The 26,761-nt window shown below is 27.8% G+C and overlaps 1 protein-coding gene across 2 annotated transcripts in view; it reads right to left on the bottom strand.

Annotated features, from left to right (window-relative positions):
• LOC107451024 (WD repeat-containing protein 48) overlaps positions 1-8,783 on the bottom strand; it is a 76,218-nt gene extending 67,435 nt beyond the window's left edge. For both annotated transcript variants that reach the window (XM_016066990.4, XM_016066991.4), the window contains exons 1-4: positions 8,423-8,783; positions 7,005-7,145; positions 5,929-6,004; positions 1,966-2,048 (exon numbers count right to left, since the gene is read on the bottom strand). In XM_016066990.4, the coding sequence (XP_015922476.1) occupies positions 1,966-2,048; positions 5,929-6,004; positions 7,005-7,145; positions 8,423-8,500 (378 nt within the window). In that variant the 5' untranslated portion in view covers positions 8,501-8,783. The remainder of the gene's footprint in view (positions 1-1,965; positions 2,049-5,928; positions 6,005-7,004; positions 7,146-8,422) is intronic.
• Between the last annotated feature and the right edge of the window lie 17,978 nt (positions 8,784-26,761).

Genomic DNA, 26,761 nt, shown 5'->3' with positions numbered 1-26,761 from the left:
TAAATTAAAATTAATTAAAATTTAAAAAAAAAAATTTCAAAGAAAAAAGAAATAAAACACATTATTAGAGAAACATTAATTTATAATAATATATATATATTGCAGTAAGAATGCAAAAGCTTTGTGAACTAACAATAAAAAACTGAAAGACGTTATATAGAGAAATATATTGTCTAGAAACTTTTGAATACTAAAGTAGGTTTCTGACACTAATTTATATTATTCTACAATCAAATGTAACATAAATTACTGGCAATGAATATTAAATAGAAATTTGTGTAACTAGGAGGCTCTGTCTCTTTCTGCCAACCCCTATCAGATACTATGATCGTTGATAGCCATTGCTCTTCAACCCTCGGATCAGTTTTAAATCTGCAATAAATTATCGATAAGTAGCAAAAATAAATAAGATTTATAAGTGGAGTGACATTTCTGACACAATGAAGAAATACAGCTTTAGAATTTAGAAACTCCAAAACTAATAGGACATTCAAACAATGTCAGACAACAATGAAGGTTCATCTTCAAATGTAAGAGTATGAGTCATGTCGGCAGATAATTGCAATTTAATTACTGCTAATAGCAGATAATTTAATTACTGCTAATAGTTTTCATTTAACTAAAATATGCGGCACAAAAAATAACTTTGTTATAAAATAAGTAAAAAACTGAAGATCTCTTATTTTAATTATGTGAAAGACTAAGCGCCCTTGCTCACCAATCCTTGGAACTACTAACAAATTTTTTTTTTCAGAATGCTACACTCATTTATTTTATCTGTCTTAAAATTAAAATAGTATACAAATGTTAAAGTCGCAGAGTATGTGGTTACAAAACATTATAATTTTACTGCAATTAGTTTTTCCTTTACATCAAAAAATCATTAATAAGAACTATTTAATTTCTCCAAAACTAATTTGAAATTTTATCAAATTGAGACTTGTTACTCATTTTCAGACATAGAGTATGAGGCTACATAAAAAAACTAAATAAATAAAAAAATAATAATTTTCCTAATAGTTTTCATAAACTGAATTATGCAGAACAATTTTTCAAAATAACTCAAAAACTAATGACCNATTTATTTTATCTGTCTTAAAATTAAAATAATATACAAATGTTAAAGTCGCAGAGTATGCGGTTACAAAACATTGTAATTTTACTGCAATTAGTTTTTCCTTTACATCAAAAAATCATTAATGAGAACTATTTAATTTCTCCAAAACTAAATTTAAATTTTAGCAAATTGAGACTTGTTACTCATTTTCAGACATAGAGTATGAGGCTACATAAAAAAAACCTAAATAAATAAAAAAAATAATAATTTTCCTAATAGTTTTCATAAACTGAATTATGCAGAACAATTTTTCAAAATAACTCAAAAACTAATGACCCCATATCAAAAACATTTTAATATCAGAATTTTATGATGGATGGCACATGTGTTGCACATCATAACACACATAAACCAAGACAAATCTTCAAGAAATTCATGTGCCAAAAACTCTAGCTGAAGAATTATATCTTACATTGTGTATTAAGACTTAAATTATGAATGTTCTGTGGGTATTGCTAAAAATAAATATCTCTTGCCATTTAAATTATTACCATTTCTTTAAATGATGAATAATTTTATTTTTCAAAATAAATTTCAAAAAGGAACTTCAATTAGTTAAATATGTACCAATAAATACTGATATAATGAAACAAAAATTGTTCAACAAGGACTGGACACAAATAGTTCAACTCCAAACATAATTTATTTCGCAGCAACTTAGATTGTTCTGACATATGTGTTCCATTTTTCTTCATTACTTAAGACTGGGTAAACTTACATGTATGTTGCATAATTTGGAGAGTAATAATTTTGTAATATGATCAGTAATTTAACAAAACATTTCTTTTAATGTATGGTTGATTATTTTTCCCCCATAAATAAAATTATTTAACTTATTTAAAGCTTACCTTATGAGTGCGTAAAGTAGACATACAAAAGCCTTTATGGGCATTCCAAACTTTCACAGTAGTATCACTTGAGGCTGAGATCACTAAAAAATATTAACAATGAAGCAATTTTAAATTGATTTTGAAAATATTTAAGACCTTTCAAATTAATACACAGCTTAAAATTCAAATGAGGATTTTTGGAACTGAAATATGTTTAACAGTGCCTAGTGTGTAAGTGCCAAGGGTCATGAACTTTTTTGTGCCTATTACCTCTTTACATTGTAAAGTTCCTACCAAAATAAGCAAGTACTTTTGTGTGTCTTGATTTGCTGTCATTGTTCTCCCATGCAGTAAATTACAAGCTATAAGCAGCTACACAGGTGACATTTTATTTAAATTATGTAAAATTAATATTTAGCAAGTTAAACAAACAAGAATTTGTAATTTACAGCAACTCATTTCCAGAAGAAAATATATATATATATCTGTAATAGAAATCTATTTATAATATAATTAATTGCCTTCATTTTAAAGAACTTAATCAATAGAGGAAATTTTTAGAAATCAAGATTGCCATATTGTCTTAAAGGTTTAAAGAAATAAAAAGTTTTCCTTTAAAAATAAGCAACAATGANGTAATTTGCAGCAATTCATTTCCAGAAGAAAATATATATATAAATATATGTAATAGAAATCTATTTATAATATAATTTCATTTACAACACAATTTCATATGACTTCATTTTAAAGAACTTAATCAATAGAGGAAATTTTTAGAAATCAAGATTGCCATATTGTCTTAAAGGTTTAAAGAAATAGAAAGTTTTCCTTCAAAAATAAGCTACAATGATAACACTATTTTAAATTACTATTTCAGTGCAATCAGGATATATCAAGTAGCGAATTGAGGCTTGTATAATTTTGTCGTTCGGCAAACACAAAAGCGTCAATCAACTGATGTTACTTGTCAATAGTTTGTGGTTTGTTTACTTACGAGCTTTCTGTTCAGGATTTATACTAAATTTCTGAAAAAAATATCAGAGTTTTTTCTGACTCTCCAAAGCAACAATTCATAGTATACTCAGTAACACCTCATTTCAGTTACAAACACATAAAAAACAAATAAATTATAAACTCAGTACAAAACAAAACCTTAATGCAACAAAATAAAGTAAATATGCATCAATACAAAATTGTTTACATTCCTTTAAGCATTTATTACAACAAGCAACAAAACACACATGGCATTCTAAAAAATATTAAGATTCACTAAGAGACTTTTTTTAAAAATTTTTAAGGAAAAGAAAGAAAACCATGAAAATTTTACTCTTTTTCAGATTTTTGTCCAGATTTGCTTTCTTTTTTCATGTAGTACTTTGCAAGACATGAAAAGCTATACTAGTGATAATTCATACCACTAGTATAGCTTTTCATATCTTGCACACCGCATAACATAAAGTTGATATTTAGCAAATTAAACAAAGAACAATTTGCACCAATTTATTTCTAAAAGAAAACTTAAAAAATATATATAAAATCTATAGTAGAAATTTATTTATAATGTGAATAAATGACTAAATTTTAAAGAAAAAAAGTAACAGAAAGAAATTTTCAAGATAGGGCAAAATTAATTTTCCCTGAGATTTCTCTAAAGCTAAATTCAGACGTCCTGAGATATCCAGGTATTCTCTAAGCTTAAGGCCTATAACCCTGCTGTTTATACCTCTTTCGACAATCATGCAGTGGTTTGCCAGGGGGCAGTGTATAATGTCATTGCAAACTTGCCCTTTTTTCATTATTCGAAAAAATTATAAAGATAAACAATACACGAGAAAAGAGCAGTGGAAAATACAAAACAATAATTTAAAATTTCTCAATTTGATTTCAACATTGAAATTTTATTAATTAATAACTTTTAAAGACCAATAGATAAATATTGTTATTTTTTAATCGTAAAAAAAAGATTGATTTCTCTTTGTTATATAGTCATTTAAATGCATGTACAACTATATGTGCTCCTCTGCTATTCTTTTTACGTGCAGTACTCACTTTTAATATTTTTAAGTATTAAAATATGTGTATTATTCTAAAAGCTATATTTTTTAAAAAAATAATAAAATTAAAAATAAAATGTAATAAAAAAAAATCAGAAATATTTAAGGAAAAGATTTGCCAGGCATCTGCACCGATATTTAGCGATTTTTTCCCTACACCGATTCCATCGTAAATATATGCAGTGCTTTAATCCTTTTCTCACAAAATTATTGCTCGAAATTTTTCCTCGGTTTCTTCAAAATCCCTATGTTTTTCATTGTTTAGTTATTATTAGAATTCTCCTGATTTTTTAAGAAATATCAATATTATTACGGCACACGAAGTTCAAACCGCGGATTCAAGAAATCTTTGACAAGCTCAGTTTGCATCAATATTAATCCAAGTAGTGTTTCAATCGTTCGTTCGACAGTTATTGCTGAGTATTAATTTTCATATTAAAAAAAAAACATATTCCAATGTTTTTTATACAATTTTATTACATGTTAAACTCAGATAAGTTATTTTATTATTTACTTTTAATGTGACAATCTCATCGTTTTTTTGACTTTTTATTATTAGTACTATAAAATTCCACAGGGTTTTTTAAATTTCGGTTATTTCTCAGTTTTTATTCCATCGACACATAAAATTTGAATTTTGCATTTAAATAACCACTTTTTGATACACTAAATTTATAATGATAGTTTCGTAAATCTATATCGTGNAATATCAATATTATTACGGCACACAAAGTTCGAATCGCGGATTCAAGAAATCTTTGACAAGCTTGGTTTGCATCAATATTAATCCAAGTAGTGTTTCAATCGTTCGCTCGACAGTTATTGCTGAGTATTAATTTTCATATTAAAAAAAAAACATATTCCAATGTTTTTTATACAATTTTATTACGTGTTAAACTCAAATCAGTTATTTTATTATTTACTTTTAATGTGACAATCTCATCATTTTTTTTTTACTTTTTATTATTAGTACTATAAAATTCCACAGGGTTTTTTAAATTTCGGTTATTTCTCAGTTTTTATTCCATCGACACATAAAATTTGAATTTTGCATTTAAATAACCACTTTTTGATACACTAAATTTATAATGATAGTTTCGTAAATCTATATCGTGTTTTGATTATATTTTTGGCATTTACTGATATTATTTTTCATGAGGTTCTTAAATATCCTGATATATTTTTGACAATGAGGGAAATTTGCTGCAATGATTCTATAAATTTTTTTTTCGGTTGTTGCAACTGATTTCCACCTAATTTTTAAAATCCAATATTTTTAATAGGATATTATTCATTACAACAACCGAATCTCAAAACGAAACACACATTTAATAACTCCTTTTTGAAGAGTTCAAATCGGGAGATTTTGCCTATCTTTTTTTAGCTAGTTATAGTTACGCATTTCATGATTATTAATTATTTTATTTTAATGTGATGATAATTTACAAAATGCACTAAGGAAGTGATTAGTGTGATTTTCCCCCCACAAAAGGTGAGAATATGACCCATAATATTAGAATAAAAATGTAATACATATTCAATGAAAAGAGTTATGTATAATATATTTCACCTGAATAGGGTTTTTTTCCCCTTGTTTTTTTGTAAACACAACCCTTCTGTTACTTTAAATTAATAACAAGTATATTTATTTATTATTAGATATTCTGTCACAGGGGGTCTCTGTAGTGAGGATTGATCAAAAGAGTGTACACTGTATTACATTTTTAAACAATTTGATGTCAGTTTAGATCTATAGTACAAAAAATTAAATTTGATTAGCTTGATTCAAAATTATGTGCTTAAAAAGTGTAACATGGTAAACAGTGTAGCAAAGTAAAAACTCACATAAAAAAATTATCAAAATGTTGTAGATGGCTTAGTTGAATTTAAAAGAAAGAGATTAAAAAAGAGTTTAAAATTAACTTACAATTTTTCCCACCACAGCACAAAACTATATCATTTACCCAATCTGTATGATGCTCCATGGATTGAATAAAAGGTTCCTATAGCGAAGAAAATCATAACTATTCAACAATAAAAGAAAACATTTATGTAACAGAACAGCTGCCATTTTGAAACAGAAAAGTAGTTTTTAATCAAAAAAGAAAGCTGCTTTGAATCATTAAAAAAAAACTTAGGTATATAGCAGACATAAATAAAGTGTTTAATTAGAATAAGGATTATTATTAATAATTATTTTGAATAGATAATTTAAAAGTTTCAGTGAAGGACACCTGGAGCATGACATAATGTATTTCTTTATCTGTTACTTTTATTGATACAGAAGTGCTCACAAACTGTTTTGCTTTCTGATAACCGAAATAACTTAGAAATAAGATAAACACAATGTTCATTAAATAAAATTATAATTTTTGTAAAAGTAAATAATTTTTTTTTAAAAAAAAGGTTTCAATACATCATATGTTAAATTCTTTACAATTAAAAAGAATAATGAAATTGATCTTCCATTGAAAAATTTTTTCCCCTCCCCATTCATACCTCACTACTTAGTTTTAGCTATTTCGATCTCCAGCTCTGTACCCACTTGAAAAAAAAAGTTGATAACAAAACCTTTTAATAATTCATAGCAAATTTTAAAGATAACAACTCTGGTATTTTTGCTGAAATTTCTGATTAACACTTTGGAACCCAAATAATAAATGTAACCAGCATAGAAATTAGCACTGAAAATGCATTTCTTTAAAAGATATATATGTACCTACAAGTGACCTGTTAAGCTCATTAACTACAATAATATTTAACAAATGAATAGAACATCAAGCCAAATTTATAACTAATGATATGTATAATATATGGATTTAATAGAAACACTTTCATTTCTCATGATAAATATCTGCGTTCTGAACAACATATTTTAATTTTAGTAAAATCTTCAGCCCAATACCAATTTTCTATTGTAGAAGATCACTTTTGCTCAACTAAAAGTTTAATTTAAAGTAAACTTTTATTATAAATGAGACACATGTATAATTTTTAAAGTACCTTCAAATTTCGAACATTCCATATTCTAATAATGGAATCTCGACCAGCCGAATAGAGGCGACCTAGATACCCATCAAATTGAAGAGAATTCACACCAGATCTGTGATATTTTTCAATTTCATCCCGAATAACAAAAGATACCTGTAAAGAAAAACAAACAATATCTAAGAAATTTTTAAAATAATAAGTTGGATTTTAATTCATAATCATCATAAAATAATCAGGAGGGAGTAAGGATAAAAAAAATTTCTCTAAAATATAAAACAGTTGTTGTTTGTAAATTATTAAAAGGTTACTTGATTGCAAAAGAATGAATTAAACTCTGTTGTTTTAAGGCACTGCAAATTTTTTTATTATAATTTCTGGTAACAGGTTTTGTCTAATTTCTTTGTCTATATTTTACTGAGACCGGTTGCGATCCTTCTATTTTGTTAATTTAAAACATATAGGGAAAAAATTTGTTATTTTTAATATTCAAAATTCGATTAAATGAATTAGCATAATTCATTTCATGATTATGTTAACTATGAACTATGCCAATTTTGAATGCTAATTCACTTCTTGAATTAGCATTTCTTCTCTCCCTTTCTTTTCGTCCTGATGTCATGACCATGTTTCCTTCTTTCCTCCAACCTCTAGGCTGCCTTTATCGATAGGTTGCCATCTCTTGGCCTTACCATAGTTATGATAAAAATTCCCAAATTCTTAACATAAACATTACTTAATATTGAAAATTCAAGAGAATGGAAGGCAAGAATCAATTATGTGAAAGCAAGGAGAATTCAATGGCTAGGACACCTTGAGAGAATGGAGGAAAACAGAGGCACTAGGAAGATATTCAAAGGGCAGTGTCAGGGCCAAAGGAAAAGAGGAAGGCCGGTCAAAAGATGGTTTGACGAGGTGGAAAAAGACCTTAAGACTCTAAAAGTTCGAAGCTGGAAACAAAGAGCTAGAGACAGGCGACTTTGGAGGAAAATTGTTAGCGAGGCCATGGACCAACATGGACTGTAATGCCAGGGAGTAAGTAAGGAAGGAAGGCAAGAAACCCAATGCTAAGTTATGTGAAACTTCATAGTTATTTCTTATTCATACTTTTAAAATATTTAAACACTGCTTCTTTTAAGAAAAAAATTACAAAGAAACAGAATATTTTATAATAATTGGGGGAGATTTCCGCATAGTGATCCGTGGCAGAAATATCGCAAAGTCATCCGACAACTTCCGGATACGTTACGGAAACATCCAAAATAATAGCAGCAAACAAATTTAAGCATAATATACAAGGGAATAATTGGGTTACAAATTACTATCCTATATGGTTACAATCATGAAAACGAAAAGAAAAATTTCATAAACTAATAGCAGGCTACTCGATGATTTCAAACTGATTTATTATTTAATTTCTTTTTGGTACTTACCTGAACTTTCTTACGTATTCCATGACTACTAGGTTGCCTGTGGTGGGCAGCCATACCAGTTGGTGCAGGAGTTAGCATTATTCCCTTATATCAAAAAATATTCCGTGAATGACCATGATGAAGGAAATAAATTCCAATATTTGAATAGAATTCACATGTTTAGAAAAGGATATTCAATATCCATAGAAAAGAAAAGCAAACTCAAGACGAAAAATACTGTAATACATTTCTAAGTTAGGTTCCAAAAGAAAACATCCATAAATTAAGATCTACTGAAACATTGTCATCATTCCATTGTAGGAATATGACTTCGCTTTGACCTGCACCTCTTTATTATTGGCGATCGAAATGGGCTGTAGGTGGCGTAGAGCAGATCTCTCTACCTATGGTAACACTTCGCATGCATTTCCAGTAGCGTGTGGAGAGTCATAGAGGCAGGAAGTACGTTAGTTTCTCTCTTGATTTTCATATAGATTAAAATTTTATAAGATATTCTTATAAGATCTTATTAGAAGTTCTATATAGATTAAAATATATATGGAACTGAAAACTACATTAAACATAGTTCTAAAGAAAAGCATCCCTGAAATTTAAAAAAATATTTTTATTAAAGAAAAAGGAAAAATAATAGGAAAATGGAAAATATCGCAGTACATTCCTATTCAAATGAAGAGAGGAGGAGAGAGAAGGGCCAAAGGCATGAAACCGGTCTCTCCCCAGATGGCGTATTCGAGCATTGCAATCGCCAATAATTAAACAAATATTTTGAAATTTATGTGACAACTGCACTATGGATGGTTAAAAAAACCATATAAAACTAAGCACAGATGGCGCTAGGAGTTAAAATTCGTCGTAAGAATTCCAGGTTACTACTTCCGATAGATTTTTACGCCTAAACTTAAAAAAGCGCGCCATTCATTATTATTATAGTAATAGTGTAACGCAATAAAACGCATTCTTTCAATTTAAAATTCAACGAAACAAATAACAAATGAATTCGAAATGCTGTGATGCAACCCAGAAAATATCAAACTTTCATAATTTACGCAAATATAGCCAAATTAGGAATAACATTCAAAACAGGGCAAACATTACATATTATTTATGTTTTGATATAAATTTTCATAAAAATTTGTTTTAGGCCTAAAACAAACTGGAATTCGTAGATTGTAAGAAATTCTTATGAATGCTAAAATTATGCATAAATTTAATCACAAATTACAGTATCCGATTGCAGCACTCGACTGCGCCATCTGGGGAGAAGAACGGTTCCATGCCTTTGACCCTTCCCTCTCCTTCCCTTTTAAATTTTATAGAAATGTACTATGACATTTTTCCTTTCTCATTATAACTTTAGCCTTGATGAAATTTAAAGGGGAGAGCTTATAGTCACTACATGTGTATTGCTATTTTTTGAATACACTATCGAAATGGTGATAAAACGTTATTTTAAATAATTAGTAATTCGTCTAAATTTTGTTTAAAAATAAAAGTAATCTTCTTTTATTTGTATTTGGTTTGCTAGGTGTTAAAATCTTTGAAAACTTTTGTGTTCTAAGCCCAACGCATCTCAATGAGACTAATGGCCATTGTTCATGATCTAAAACAGATATTTTTGTTAAAAATCTTTAAAGTTGATAGACATAATAATTTGGTTTTCTCGTTGTTTAGTGCTGAATTATCAACTAAAAACAACAATTTAAAATCTCGATATAATAAAAAAGTTAGCTTAGTTTCAAAATTTCACGCGATTATGTCCTGTCTGACTAAAATTTTCAATCGAAATTTTTTGACCCTAAGGGATAGCTAAATAAAGAAACTTTCACTCTAACTCATACACCAAAAATTAGAAAGCTATATTTAAAAATTAACAATGACTTAATAATAATATTATTACTTTCCTGGGATTTGGTATGAATTGTCTTGATAACGGGTAAACAGGTATAAATAGAAAACAGTACTTTTTATAAATAAAAGGTACAGTACAAAATATCCTAAATAACTTCTAAATAACTAATATAGCAACTGAGGATTCATTTTTATTCAAAACAGTGTAAAAAACTTCATCGGAAGCAATACCTAACCTGTCTGTATAGAGACATTTAAATCTATTTTTCCTTTTGTTTCTTCTCCTCAAAAAAAAATTTAAAAATGGAATATAGAACACTCCCAGAACCCTTAGAGAGGAAATATGAAGTGGCCCAAATATCCTAAAAAATGTTCATACTATGTACTAATAAAAATAAAGATATCAAGCTTTTATCAAGACGTGCACTGTCGTATAAGCATAAATTTTAATATTATGCTGCTCTATTAACTCCATCACAGATATTTCATACTGATCATGTTTATCACTTAGAATGCTAAATAAATAGGATTATTTACATATTAAAAACTTTTTAGCTTGCGAATTCACGAATATTTTCTTTTCTTTTTATTTACAGTTTCAAAAAGATCACAATGAAGACGAAATTTAAGGGTTGTACTAATAGCTTAAATTACTTAAAATTAAATAAACTAATTAGAAAAGATGTCCCTTCGGCAGTGAGTTTAAAATCTCTTGGACAAAGTTGGTTAAAAGCTTTATTTGTTATGACACGTTAAAGCTTTTAGTCTTGATAAAATCCAATGGGGAGAGATAGTTATATGTATAATACTACAGAATATTAAAATACACTATTGATAGGAACGAAAAACATTATTTTAAGCAATTAGTATTTTTTTCTAATTTTTTTAAAATAAAATTAGATTTTTTTAATTGAATTTGGTTTGCTAGGTGTTAAAATGTTTTAAAATTTGGTGTACCCACCCTCAACGCATCGCAGTAAGACCAACGGCTATTTTTTATGGTCTAAAGAGAATTTTTTGTTCAATATCTTTAAAGGTGATACATATAATATTTCAGTTTTCCCACTTTTTATCTCCAATTAAAAAAAAATTAAAATCTCGATGTAATAAAAAAAAAGTTAACTTAGCTTTAAAATGCGGGTAATTTAATAGCCATTCAATTTTTTCCGTCACTATGACAGCCATTATGTCCTTCTTTCTCTATTAAATGTATTTTATACTAGTTTAGTTTTTGCTCCGATTTTTTAAAGGTTCGTTAAATTAGGGGGCTTGTTACCGCTTGGCTACTAACGTAGTTCTTTTCAGATCGCTTCGCTATTTGAAATTCATTCTTCTTTCCTGGATTATCCACCATTGATGACTTCAAGAGAATTGCAAAAATTTTAATAATTCTCTCTAAATCAAATTATACGGTGGAATAAAAGAATTTCAATTTTAACATAAAATAATTAAAAAAGGAATGTTCTTTTACTTAAATTATATTAAGCGATACACTCTCTGCTCACTAACACTTATCAACCCGAGCGTGGAACTGCTTGCACAGTGCTTTTTCTCGCCTTCTCTATTTTTTTAATCGCTTTTCAAGCTTATCTCACTCATCTTAGAATTATTATAATAATGGGGGTTAAGATATTACGATGGGTTAAGATATTCAAAATAAAATTATAATTATTATGATTAATAATATTTCGGAACCAAAACTGGAAATTAACCTAAAAAGAAGCGTTATTTCAATTTCTTTTTCATTTATTCATTCTTTCAATTTTAATAAATTCTTGAATACAACCTGAAAGAAAATTGAATTAAAAAATAAGTAAGTTTAGAGTAAAAAATAAGAAGTCAAAATGGAAATTTAAATGGAAATGTTGCAAAAGCTAAATTTATTCCTTTTAAAATACGTTTAAATTATCAAATTCAGTCTGAAGGAAAATTTTATATAGTATATGCATACTTAATAAAGAGAAGGAAAGGATAGTCAGACTCAGGTGAAATCTAGGCGAGGACGGGAAAGGAAATATGCTCATAGAGTCAGAAACAGACTTGTTGTTGACGTATACCTGTTTAGACAGAGGGGGTGCGATTGTTCTTGTTTTCCAGTGGCGCTATTTATGGCCAAGAATTCGACTTCTGCCACACCATACGTCGCACCTGTTTATAAGGCGGACCTATTCATACATCCATTCATTCATCCACAGATCGTAATTTTGACCTGAATCAGAGAACGATCGATCTCCAATCCAGTTACCCCCAGAGGTATTGATTTGTTATGGGAACATGGAGGACTTTTGCGACTCGGCAGATTTAACGAGCATCAGTCACTTTACTACACGGGAGTCTTCGGTGGCGGGGTTCGAACCCAGCGCCCTACCGACCAGGCTATCCCGGCACACAGATTCGTTTAACTCTCGATATCAATTTATATAAAAAAATTACATTTGCTTTCGTAATGTAAATATAATCTAAACTTGTTTTCCTCATTTCTTTAGTCCAGCTGAAAAGACGAGAGAAAAATTACGTTGTTTTCGCTAGCTTTCAGAAATTGCATAAAAAATAACTTCGAAATTTTAAAATATAATGTCTCCGAAACTAATTCGAAATTTACGTAAAATTATTTGTTTTTTCCCCCCACTGTCTTAAGAATACATGTCTTCAGAAAAATTATAGTTTTACTCCAATTAGTTTTTCTTATATATTGAAAACCAAAAAACGGCCAACTAATGAATAGCACCGAAATTAATTCGAAATTAAAACAAAGTGAAACGGTTTTAACATTTGAATATGTGGCTGTAAAAAGTCATTATTATCCTGCCAATAGTTTTCATTAAACTGAATTAAAATTCTTCAACACTGATAAAACAGCATTTTAATATCTGAATTTTCTTTAAACATTTTTCTAGAAATGTGCTAAATTTCTTATTGTTTCATCAAAAAGTTTTTATTATGGCAGTGAGAGAAGTACGCTCGACGAAAATTTCCTGAAATAGCGGTGATGGTATAAGTAACTTTTTTTAATTTCGGGAGATATGTTATAATTGAATCTCATTAGCATTTTTTTAACTCATGTCTATAGATTCCTCTCGCCTATTCTTTTTAATAGCAAGTTATGCATGCGATGAACAGTAGGCACAAGGAAGTGTCTTCACATCAGATTATAACTATGGAGGGACGTAGACATAGGAACCGGAAAAGAACATAATTTTTACTGGAGAAATTCACAATGTAATTATTTGTTTTTGCATATCAATCATAAGTATTTCTTTCCTGGTAACTTTAACTTAAGGAATATATTGAATTTTTGATCAATTTATCAGCACGCACGATGAGCCACCTTTTTGATTAAATTCTTATAATCCTTTTTAAAAATAATGGTAAAAAAAGCTCACATTTTAGTGGTCTAATTTATATTTAAACGAGGACAAGACGAAGAAGCAATCGAAATGTAACGAATCAATGCTTAGAAAGCTGGACTGAAATCATCAAATCCTCTTTCAATTTAGCCTATAAAACTTCTATTGTTAAAAATAAAAAACATACTCTAGAAACATTCTTCTGCAACTAAATGTTTAAGCGAAGAAAAAAACAGAAACGCTATCAAAATCTGACAAATAACTACTGAGTAAAAAGGGTATCAAAACATTAGCAAATAGGCCGGCCAGGTGGCCGAGCGGTTAGCGTCTGACTGCGAAGTCAATGGCCGCGGGTTCGAATCCTGCTCTGGGCATGGATGTTTCTCTCTCTTGTGTTGTCCTCTGTTGTGTGTGATGAGTGAATGTGGCCCACGCCCTATGAACGGGTTTGTGGCAGTGTGGCGTGGGCAATGTTACTCGACTCCGTGACTGGGTAACGCGAAATGAGTAACACCTCTGGCATCTTCTAAGGCGAAACGAATCAAGTTCAGTGCCTGCCATTCTAAAAAAAGGAAAAACATTAGCAAATAGAGAAGGGTTAAAGGAGGAAAATTTGAAACCCCTCTAAGCTTTATTAGACGATCAAACTAGTTTTGATATTTTTTCTCATTCCACAAATTTCGATTTTTTTTAGTAATTAGCTAGCCGACGAGCTGTGTAGGGAGCAGGGAACTGTCCTTGCATCAATAAGGTTCTGGGTTCGAATCCCGGGCAAGGCATGGGTGTTATTTCGTTCGCTGTACTATCTGTCCTCACTGTGGGAGCGACGTTGGCCCACCTAATATGGTGCTCCTGAAAGGGAAGCCAACAAAATCATCCTGTATATGCCTGAATTGACGAATGTTAACACAGGTGGGCATTGGAAAAAAAATATTAATTAGCTACCTTTAATAAATATTTAAGCCCTCTTCAACAATTACGGAATACCCGGAGTTTCAGAAATTCTTTTTCCAAGTGGTTGCAAAAGTAATGTATTCACATTTTAAAAAACTGGAATTAAAAAAAAATTGTCCACCAGTTCATAAAAAGGATATAAACATATATATCGGTGGAATAGGCAAATGGTTTTGTCCTCAAGTTCGTATAAAAAGTTTTATAACTTTCTTATTTTTTTATTTTAAAAAATTCTACGCTAATTCGCTACCACTGGAAAGAGTAATTTTCAAAATTTCAGTTAGAGAGAATGCTAATGGGATTACTTTTCGTTACTTTATTTATGAGAAAGATTCTGAAATTATATATATGAAACATATTAAGGAATTTTCTGCATTTCCCGTTATGACCGCCGTTTATTTTATTTAATATTGATTTACGTAAACACAGAAATATATTCAAATAAGAAATAAATAATAAAGGTAAGAAGCACTGTTCGACCGAATTGGTCACCTGTCCTCAAATGGAATCAGTTTGTTTTTACTAAATAAAGTTTCGAAATTATATTTGGAGACGGTAGTCAACAATCTAAATATTTTTTTGCGCACACGCAACCACACAAAGATTTTTGAGTAACTTTTATGTACGTAGTATAAAAAATTACGGAAAAACAAGCATTACTGATTACGAATTCATGCTCGGCTATGATTTTTCACTGAATAAGAACGATGGTTCAACATTTGTAAACATTGTTTTGATTAATCTATCGAATGTAATCCATTTTTTTTCTAAAAATAAATACTTCAGGAAAATTGATATTCAGGAAATTCCAAATTGAAAATCCCATTGTAAACCGAGTTACTTGAACTATTTAATATGCAGAGGTTGCACAAAACAATGGGAACATTTATATACTGACTCATTTTTTCATATATCTCAAGAAAAACTTAGAGAGGTATTTTATAACTTTGGAATATTTATAACTTTGGTCACATAATTTCTCATACAAATCGATAAAGTTTAAAGCTTTTAGAGGATTAAAAAACCGGCAATAAACTAAAAATTAAAATTAATTTTTTTTTGAACACCCTGTTCTAAACAATATAGTGATATGCTTGTAACTTACATCAATTACTTTTTTTATTATATGCAATAACTGCACAAAATATCGTAACCATAGCTTAAATATTCATGCATATATGGACATTTTTATAAAAAAAACTAATTATTTTGAAGTACGTTTTCTTACTGTAACTGCAAAAATATTCAGAAAAATCAAACAAAACTTTTTGAGTGGTTTTTAGTTAATAATTAAAATATAATTTTAAAATTTGAAAAAATTCGTTAAAAATTGAGCAATATATGAGTTTTTAAAGTAATATTTTCACACTGCGCAAGCGTGAAAACATTTAAAAGAATTTTTGTTTCAAATCGTATTTGATAACTTATGAAAAAAGTTCGATTTGAATATCTTAAAAATGCAAAAAAGTTTCTAGCAATTTTCAAGTTTGAAAGAAAGCTTTGAATGGTGAGGGGTTTGCACGTACTAATTTGTACTATTAAACAAGATTTACTAAAAATGACATCCACATTATATGGGACTACACCCTATTAAATTATGTTTTAATTCCTATTACTATCACATTTTGTTGTCCGGACCATCATCTTAGGATATCATCATCATTTAATCATCATTTAATTAACAAAATTTCATTTAATATGAAATTTTGTTACATGATACAAAATGAAAACTCCTTATCATTTAGAATATAAACGAAAAAGTATAAATGCTGCTTAAAAATTTGGTAGGAAATCTTCACATTTTCAAGATATTCAAATCAGACATTTTTCATAAATTACCAAATATGATTCTTAACAAAATTAAGATTTTTTTCCGTGACTGCTCAGTATGAAAGGATTACTTTAAATACTTATATATTACTCAATTTTTAACAAATTTGTTTATAAATTTTAAATTTATATTTTAATTATTAATTAAAAATTACTCTATAAATTTTGCTGAATATTTTTGCAGTTTTAGTACGAAAATGTAAGCAAAAAAAAGTAGATTTTTTTATGAAAACGCTAATATTTCCCTGAATATTTAAGCTAAGCTTACAAAATTTTGTGCAGTTATTTCATACGATAATCAAAGTAATTGACACGAGTTGCAAAGCTTAAAGCTGTATATTTTGGCATAGGGTGTTCAAAAATATTCTTTTTCGTTTATGATTTATTACCGGTCCTTCAAACCTCTTAAAGCTATAAACTTTATTGACATGTATGAGAAATTGCATGATTTAAACACTTCTAAAGTTTTAAATAAATTTTCTTGGTATTTCTTGAGAAATATGAAAAAATAAGTTAGTATAGAAGTGTTTTCATTGCTTTGTCCAAACCCCTGTCCTATAGTATGTGAGCATTATTTGAAGAAATTTTTTCTTCTCAATTCACATAATCGTCATAATTCATAAGAATTATCTAAATAAACGGTGCACTACTTATTTTTTTCTACATAAAGATAACTGCGTATAAAAATTTGCTTTAAAATAGTTAATAAAAGCTTACACAGATATCTTTTATACTATATTTTTCTTCATGCAATCCCCCCTTTTTTTTTTCCTTGACGAGAAATGAAAAGCGCTCCCCTTAATTTGTAAACAGTAAACGGTACTTAATTATTCAATTTCTGGAAATTATTGATACAAATCAAACTTTTTTTTTTCGTCATCTGAAAGTAAGTAAATAAACAGCCGCAAATGAATAAATAAATAAATAAAAGTACNTATATATATATATATATCATTAAAAAAGGTTTTTTAAAAGTACTTTAACTAGCTTTTAATGAAGCTCTTAATTTGTTAAAAACATTTACAAAAAGTTTCACTTTTCGTTTTCTTTTCTTTCAACTGTAAAAAATATTAATGCCTTTAATATCTAATTGAAAACATTACTTCTAGAAAGCACGGTGTTACCATCGATTATTTTTGTTGCTGTAATTGATATAGGAATTTATGTGACCTATTGCCATGTAAAATTATATACTTTAAAATGACATAAGAATTTTATACATTGCAATACACATTTTTTTTACTATTATTGAAATTAATAATAAATATAAATAATCTAATTGAATAACCTTTGGCTAACCGAATTTTATAATTGTGTGTAAAAATTTTTCAATTCACTTAAAAAGTTGTCCAGATATGACGAAATACGCATTAAATGAAATTAAGATGTTCCAAACTTTGTTGATGAAATTAAGGGTTCCAAACTTTGGATCGCTCTCCTGATCAAACTTAGGGGACCATATTTCGCAGATTGCGGCTATCTCCCCATATTTTTGGTGTCAGAAATCTGAATCCGTTTAAAAATAAGTATGTTTATTTAGAGAAAGTATGTCTTTGTATCTTATTTCGTAACTTAAAATGTTGCCTACAGTAATTAATAAGCTCATTGGAGATCATCCCCTTCGTACAATTAAGAATGAGTCTTAATTTTTACTTCATTTCCTTCCCGTTACATCCTTGTTTACTTTATTGCCTATTTTTAGTTATTCATTTTTATTTTAAATTGTATGGTGTTTAAATTTTTTTTTCCTGTGAAAAGAGCATGCCTTATTTTCTTAAATTTTCGCTTCGTGCTTTTGGTTGTAATAATATAAAAATAATTTTAATTTTTTCTTGGGCGATAAAATGTGATCGCCTTTATTATTAATAATTGTTCTTTGTAATCTATAATACATGCGACCTCTTTTTGTTATACGGTAACGAATATAATTTGCGTTATTGGACGGATGGTGTACAATATGCTTATCGGAACAATATGCATGCACAATTAGATAATAGAGAAATGTATTGTTCTGCTTTAAGAAGAACTCCTCCAGGCGTCAATGGTTACTATGGTTACGAGGGTAAATCATTTCGAGTAGAGGTGTGGGGTAAATAGTCTTGTTTAGATCTTGATACAAGTCAGCGTCAGAATCTTTGCTTTGCGGTCAATCGACTTCGGAGCAAATCTGTCGCAGCATATGAGTCAGCTACTTTTCTTGGACAATCTGACACAGTAGCACCATCTAGGACAGTAAAACTTAATATATAATTATAAACGTAATAATGATAATGGAATATTTTAAATCACAAAATAAATGCTATTTATAGTTATAATTATTTTTGAACTTTAATTGCGTAAATTTTATATTTATTTATATTAATAATCATTTTCATTAATAATAGATTTATTAATATAAATAAATACATATTATTTATTTACATTAATAATAAATTTTATCTTTTTGATATTTATTTAAATTTAATTATTTAAATTTATAATTATTTTCTAATTAATTATTTGTTATTTTATTACAATTATACAAAAAAATTTTGCAGAAATATTTTAAATTACTATGTAATATATTTTATAATTATTTTTTGAACAATCATTTTTATTGCAGTTTTCTTTTGCAATATAGTACGGTGCTCTAAACTATGCTTATCTCCTTTTTTTTAAAAAAATAATCTATTTGATTAATTTCTCACTTAGTTTTTTTAAACTATAATTTAGTTTAAAAAAATTTAATAATTATCTTTTAACTAATTATTTTTTCCTTTTCAGTATATCATAAAAATACAATTTTAATAAAACATTTTAAATTCCTACATAATATTTTCTTGTTTATTTTTTAAACAACTATTTTTTATTAAAACCGGGTATAGGTAGTTATTATTTATTTTTTTTCGTACGGTATGGTACTATAAACTTCGTCTCGAATTTTTTTTAAAAAAATAATTTCTTAGTCTTTATAATTTAAAATTTTTTAACTATGATTGATTTTTAAAAGAATTAAAATAATTAATTTTATTATTTTCGTTAAATATAAAACCAAATTTAATAAAATATTTTAAATTATAACATACAATTTTTAATAATTATTTTCACCCAATTAATTTTTTTCATTTTATAAGGCCGTTAGCAGTTTTTTATGCTATGGTGCTATATGAAATTAAAACTTTATCAAATTAGAACAGTCACAAAGTTAGAAAAATTAATTTTACCCAATCATTAGCATTTTTGATTCTTTCATTAGGAAAAGTATAAAGCGAAATTTCTTTGATAATTTTACCGTAAGTTACAAACATAGCAAAATTTTCCTATGTTTGCTGTTGAGCCAGGAAAAAAGGTAAATGCTGAGCCTGAAAAAAACAGTAAATGTTACTATGTTTTGATAGTTTTAAGCATACTATTTTCCAGTGCGTTTAATTTACTGCTCATTACTTTTTATTTTCACTTTTCGAAGTTTTTTGTTATGCGTATTTAGTTATAATTAACATTTATGTAAATATCATATTTAATTATTACATTCGAATATTTATTTTTGAATTCCTCTAATAGTTATACAACTTTTAAATTATTTCGAATGATTCAATTTTCGACACAAATAAAATACAAATAAATAAATCGTTGATTTAAGTTAAAATTGTGACAAAAGAAACGTAATAACTTAGATAATATTTCAAAATATTGAGAAACACTAATCTGAAAAATATTATAGTTTGATATTATAAATAGTAATAAATTGTTCTTACCAACAAGTATAAAAGCCAGTAAAATCTTCACTACGCTTTTTTAAATCTATACTAGTACAAAGGAATGAAAAACATTAATATTGCAATATTTATATTTAAAAAAATGGTTATGAATGTTTAAATAATATTTCAAAGAACTACGATCTCTGCCTTTTCAAATGTTAGAAGACGTCTCATTTCTGAAGTGGTTTCACACAAACAATTTCATTTTTAATGGGAATTCAATGTGTCTTTCTCAGTAGTCATGGGACTTGATAATTTTAAGTTTGGAGAACACTCTCACATATGAAACTTGAGTTAAAGGAAATGTTAATGAGTGTTGTGCAGGATTATGTAATTTAAGCGAAAAAAACGCTAATGTGATTGATTTTTCATTAATTTCTATTGTTCTTAGTTTGAATTATTAATTACAACTTGTGAAAAAGAAATTAAAAACTAAAGTTCAAAGTAAGGAATAAAAAATTCAAATTAAAAATTTTGAAAGTTTAATTGATTTATTTAATTTTTTTATTTAAGTTTAAAATATCAAATTCCACCTAAAAGAAAATTTTAAATGACCCACATATGCATAAATGTTTAAAAACTCATATTGGAAAAGTTTTAAATTGAAAAATAATTCCTTGTTGATGAATTAAAGAAAAAGAGAAGGAAATGATTGTCTGACGTGATTTACAGGCGAGGAGAAATGGCATTTTAAGGCAGATGCAGAGTCGAAAAATTCTCGATATTAGTTTATATAAATATTAACACAGAGTCTCCCAATTAAAATAATGCTGAAAAAAGATAATAATTGCCTTTAATTCTGTAAAAATAATTAAAAAAATAAAAATAAAGACGTATTATTTGTTAACCTTTTGGGATTGTATAAAAATATTTCAAAATTTTAAGACTTTATAACTCTGAAACTAGTTCAAAATATTTTTTTCTTCTAATCTTTAGTGATAGGGATACGTGAGCGCAAAAAATTATTATTTTACTGCGATTAGTTTTTCCCTTACATTAAGAAAGAAAAAAAAAACATTTATATAAACTATTTAATCACTCCAAAAGTAATTTCGAAATTTTTAGCAACCAAAACGAATTAGTTATTTTCCGAAACTAAGTATAATAGTGCTTATCTTCAAAACAATGATAATTCTCCGTCTAATAGTTTTCGCTAAACTGAATTACGCGGCGCAAAACAGCAATTTTCAACTTCTACATAAAGTAACTCAATAAAAAATGACTACATCAATAATATTTTGTTACCAGATCTTTTTTAAAACATTTCTCCATAAATGCGTACAGTATCATATTATTTTATCAAAGATTTTTTGTTCTTTTTTTTTGGAATTGTGACGAGAAAAGCAGGCTGAGTGAAAGTTTTCTGAAACAACCATGATGGCGGCAGTAACATTTTAATCGCAAAGAAAACCTATTTTGCTAGAGAACATACCCTACAAGCACTTTTACTTCTTAATTCAAAACATCTGTAAACTTATGTTTTACTTCCGATAAAGTTGTGCCAGTAAAAAAAAAAGAAAAAGGAATAGCCAGTTACGAAAGAGAAATAAAAAAAACAACTAACTTTTAGAAGTTATTAGTTTAGGCTCATATTTTCCAGATAAACTGAAAATAACAAATATGTCTTACTTTGTTTGAATTTCTAATAACTTTAATGACAATTATATTGCATAGCTGCTGAATCTTCTGATTTTCGTGGGAGGTTTTCTTTTTATATTTAAAGTATCAACGAAACGCATGCCTATTTCAATATTTTTTTTAAAGTATAATATTTTTTCTTGATTAAACAAAGTTAATTTATAATGATTTTGTCCACTATTACATCTAAATAACTCCACTAAATATATAGAAGTATTAACAAAATATTTTTTTAAAAATATTAAGTGTTTACCATGGTAAAGTAATTCTTGTTTACAATTGTATATTACTTTAGTGGAAGAGAGGGGGGAAAGAGAGAGTGCAGTGAGAGGGGAGAGAGAGGAGAGGAGAGGGAGAGAAGAGAGAGAAAGAGAAATTGTTTAATTACTCACTTTTATGAACAAATATTAACTTATATACATTACTTATTACAAATATTGCAATACTTACACAAATATACAATATACAATACTTATACTAATATTAACTTATATACTTATATAACAATATCTTGCTTTCTAGACAATCTGTCTCAGAACGAGAAACGATTTGAAATCTACTTCGTAAGCAGCTCCGGGGGTATGCTTGACAAGTGAAGCTTATCTAAAAGCATATTTGTTTTTTATCTATAAAATTTGGAACTATTAACTATGGAATAACCTCGGTCTGCGAATGTCAAGGAATTGTAAGTCTTCTGAAATACAAACATAGGCCAAACTTAAGTCTTTTACTTTTGACAAAAAAGCTCTGTTTCATCTTTTTTCTCCTCAATTTATTTACATTTTAAGCGGAATTCATATTGTTAATTAGGACAAATATTTCATTACTTTTGTTAATTTAACATAATACTTACTTAAAATAAAGGTGGAAACGAACATTCTTGTAGAAACGAAATTTATCACAAACGCAACCTGCCGTACTTGAAATGTTGCAACAAACACTAGCTTGTTTTTAGGTGATAAATTGCAAGCAAGGGACTCTGATCTCACGAAATTATGTCAACACGGCATATTAGACATTTAAGATTAAGTTCATGTGACATATTAAACTTGCAAAAAACAGTTTCGTGGAAAAATATCCGAAATAAAAAAAGCTATGGTATTTGAATTTAATTACAATTTAAAAAAATGAAATTTATTTGCCATTTAGAAGAATTTTATCTTTTTAAATTCAACACAGTTTTTACATACATCATTTTAAAATATTTATTTGTCTTTATAAAGCTCAGTTCATAAGCATCCAAGGCGTGAAAGAAAGTTATAAGCCTTTGCACGTTACTGTAAGCATATGCGATACATTAGATTATGTTCATGCAATGCATTAACCCAGTGAGAATTATGTCCGCATGATATATTAAACATGCAAGATTAAGTCCTTCGTGATACAAAAGCCACGAGAGATTATGATCACGTGATACATTAACCATGGGAAATAATGTTCACGCGACGCGTTAAGCGTGCTTAGGATTATCTCCATGCGATAGATTAAGTATTCGTCATTAAGTTTACGTAATACACCAAGCATGCGATATCAAACTCAGGTAATACATAAATCATGGGAAATTATATTCATGTGATACATTAACCGTACGAACGATTGTTCATGCGATTGAGTAACTTCGCGAAAATCCTTGTGTTTGCCAGAGTTTGTCTATGCGATACTTTCACTAGTTTTTTTGCATGCAAGGTTTTGTCTCTTACAAGTTTGCCCTGATGCATTCTGGTGTTAATCTCATACATACTCGTAAACTTTATCTTGTCCATTTTTTATTCAAGTCTTTGGAACAATCGATTCCAGTTGGAATCCGTTGCCGTAGAGATTTTCTTCATAACAAAACAGAGATGTGGAAGTCCAAGAGGGATTGATACCTTTCCTGTCATTTCAGAAAAATGCCTGAAGCGGAAAATGTTAAAGTTGCTGTTCGGGTCCGACCTTTCATATCCTTTAAATAAAACTTTGATCAAACTTTATATGGATACTCGAAAATCTTCGAACGATTGGTGATGTATTTTTGAGATTTATTTATTTTAAATATAATTTTTGTGATTTTTTCATTCAAGTCTTGAATTAAAATAAAAAAAAATTTCTAACATTTGTTTTTATTATAATTTAGTAAATTATTATTGTACTTATTCTTATAAATAGGCATTTAATGTAATATTTATTTTAGTAAAGGAGTATTTCCATTTTTGATTGCTAAAATTATTTCATTGTGATTAAAGACAATGCCGATGGGTAAATTGTTGCACATTACTAGAAGTTTGATTGAAAAATGTTTTAATGAGCATTTTCTTTTTGAAAAAGTTAAAAAATTGAAGTATAAAATTTTTGAAAAACTAAAAAGTTGGTTTGTAAATATGAATTAGAGTACTTAAGTATCAGTAATTAGTATCGGTAAAAAGTATCAGTTAATTATTTAACAGATATTTTAGATTAGTTATCAGTTAAATGGCTGATGCTAAATAATCCACCTAAAAGATTGTATATGATTCTTATGAAAAAGTGATTAATGTTAATTTTCAAATTGCGAATTTGTGAGTGATTCTTAAAAATATTGTAAATTCGAAAATAGCAGAGCTTTTATGTGTTTTCAAGATATTAAAGAAAAATTTAAATATTTTTTAATAACAGATTAACACGTTTCGAAAAATATTACATATTTTATTGAAATTGGAACTTGTTAATCCCTATAACCATATAACAAAGCATGATTACTGAAACGTATAATTATCGAGATATTGTGCAATGTTATCTATAGTTGATGATGAAGTTTCAGAGACATAGGTTTCAGATATGGTTTTTAAAAAATACTCATTTCCAGCAAATTCTTTTGTTTGGAACATTGAGAAAAAAAACCCCAACAAATCCAAACTTAAATGACGCTAGTCACTACTTATTTCATTATCTACATGAGACTTTATGGAAATTTTGAACTCATTTTTTAACGTAATTCATATAATATCTTCATGATGCCTTTCAAATATTTCTTCAGGATTGTTCAAGTAGTTAAAAAAAAAAGAAGGAAAACTACAATTGGAAAATGAAAAGTAAAATCACACAGACCATTACTGTAAAAATCGCAGATGGCCTTGCAAATAGTATTCTGTAAAATGCACGGTGCGTGAAAAAGAAAATAATGGATCATTTTGAATAATTTTTGATCTAATGATCGGATCTTCACGTCTTGGAACTCAAACTTAATGGTTCAAGGGGATGATCTCAAATATGCTAATTAATTAGTGCAGAAGATAATTTAAGTTACGAAATCAGACGTAAAAATGTATTTTCGCTTTGTAAACATACCTTTTTTTTGACAGATTCGGATTTCAGATCCCAAAATATAGGATAGCCGCAATTTGGGAAATATGGTTCTCATAGTTTGGTCAGGAGAGCGATCCAAATTTTTTACCCCACTATGTCATTTTTACTTTTTGTGTATTTCAGCATATCTCGAGAATTTTTGAAGCGAATTGAAATATTTTTGTCCACAATTATAAAATTCGTTTATCCAAAGATAGTTTCAAGCAAAAAATAAATTTTATTAAATATTTATAATTTTTTATTATTTTATTTAATGAGAGTCGAAAAATGTTCGAATTGTAAGTTATAAATTTTTTTGCATCATTTTAAAGTATGTAATTTTACATGCCAAAATACATAATTTGAGCAAATTTAGTCGAATAGCTCCTGAGAAATCGAATTTTAAATATACGAAATTTTTGCAGCTACCCTCTATATTTTGGGGGTCAGAAATCCAAATCTGTCGAAATAAATGTATGTTTATTCAGAGAAAGTACGTTTTGGGGTCTGATTTCGTAACTTAAAATATCGTCTGCACTAATTAATTGGCATATTTCTGGTCACCCATTTGAATCATTAAGATTGAACGCAAAGATCCGATCATAAGATTAAAAGTTATTTACTATGGTCAATTTTTTTTGGCGCACTGTACATTTCATTATACCTCATTACGTAAGTTAGTTTTCTGTTCAGATATAAGTTTTTTCAGGTTGAAATTTAATGTTTAATAATTTTCTATGATTGCTAAGAAAACTTTTCTTAAATTTTTCCTTAAAAAGAACTATATTGTGTGAGAGATTTTTCAGTATCTCAGCAAATGCTGTTTAATAAAAAGCATTTTTAAATTATTGTAATGCTTTCAGATGTTTGTAGAGTAATATTAAAAAAATCAATAACTAAAGAAAATTTTGTAATGAGCTGTTTCTTCATACAATACTGCCTTTTTCACTCTGTTTCAGTCAGTTAGAAAACAAATTTTAACTTCGTATAACTATAGAGATTTTTTTTGTGGAACATAAAAACGTTATTAAGTCACGAAGGTCTGTTTTGTCTTTGTCTGAAACAATATTTTATAACACGATGTAATTGATTCTATTTCATTTTCTTATATGTAACAGTCTGTAAGACCTCCGTTTGTATGTAACTGGATGGATATTGCTTTGACATCGCAGTAATTTTGTATAGTTTCATATTTTGATTAAACATCTTAATTTTTTTTTCAAAAAGTAGCATCGTCAGTTTAAATGTTTAATAATGTGTAACAGTTGGACAAAGCTTCTTTTTCTAGCTTATTGGCTTCACTTTGAATGGAAAAAAAAGTTAATTAAAAGAAAACATTTGGACAAAAGTTTCTTATGAAACTATTTTTATCTATATGTACAAAAATATTTATAAAATATTTCTCTCGCGGAACTAAACAATGGAATAGAAATAATTAATTGTCACTTTTATTTCTGTTGAAAATAATCGTATTGATATTCAATTTATCAAACGACTCAGAAAAATAATGTTACCATAAAAAGTTCGTCATGTTTGTAATGTATAAATTTTTTGTTATATTATTTGTCTGCTTTTAGAAAAAAAATTCAGCAACTTTCCAAAGTTAGTGATTTCAAAATAAAAATGCTTCAAGCAAAAAAAATATTAAAGTATTGTAAATATTTTTAAACAATAATTATTTCGAA

Source organism: Parasteatoda tepidariorum, chromosome X1, assembly GCF_043381705.1.
Source record: "Parasteatoda tepidariorum isolate YZ-2023 chromosome X1, CAS_Ptep_4.0, whole genome shotgun sequence".
Lineage (NCBI taxonomy): Eukaryota > Metazoa > Arthropoda > Arachnida > Araneae > Theridiidae > Parasteatoda > Parasteatoda tepidariorum.
This window is presented reverse-complemented; position numbering and strand designations above follow the sequence as displayed.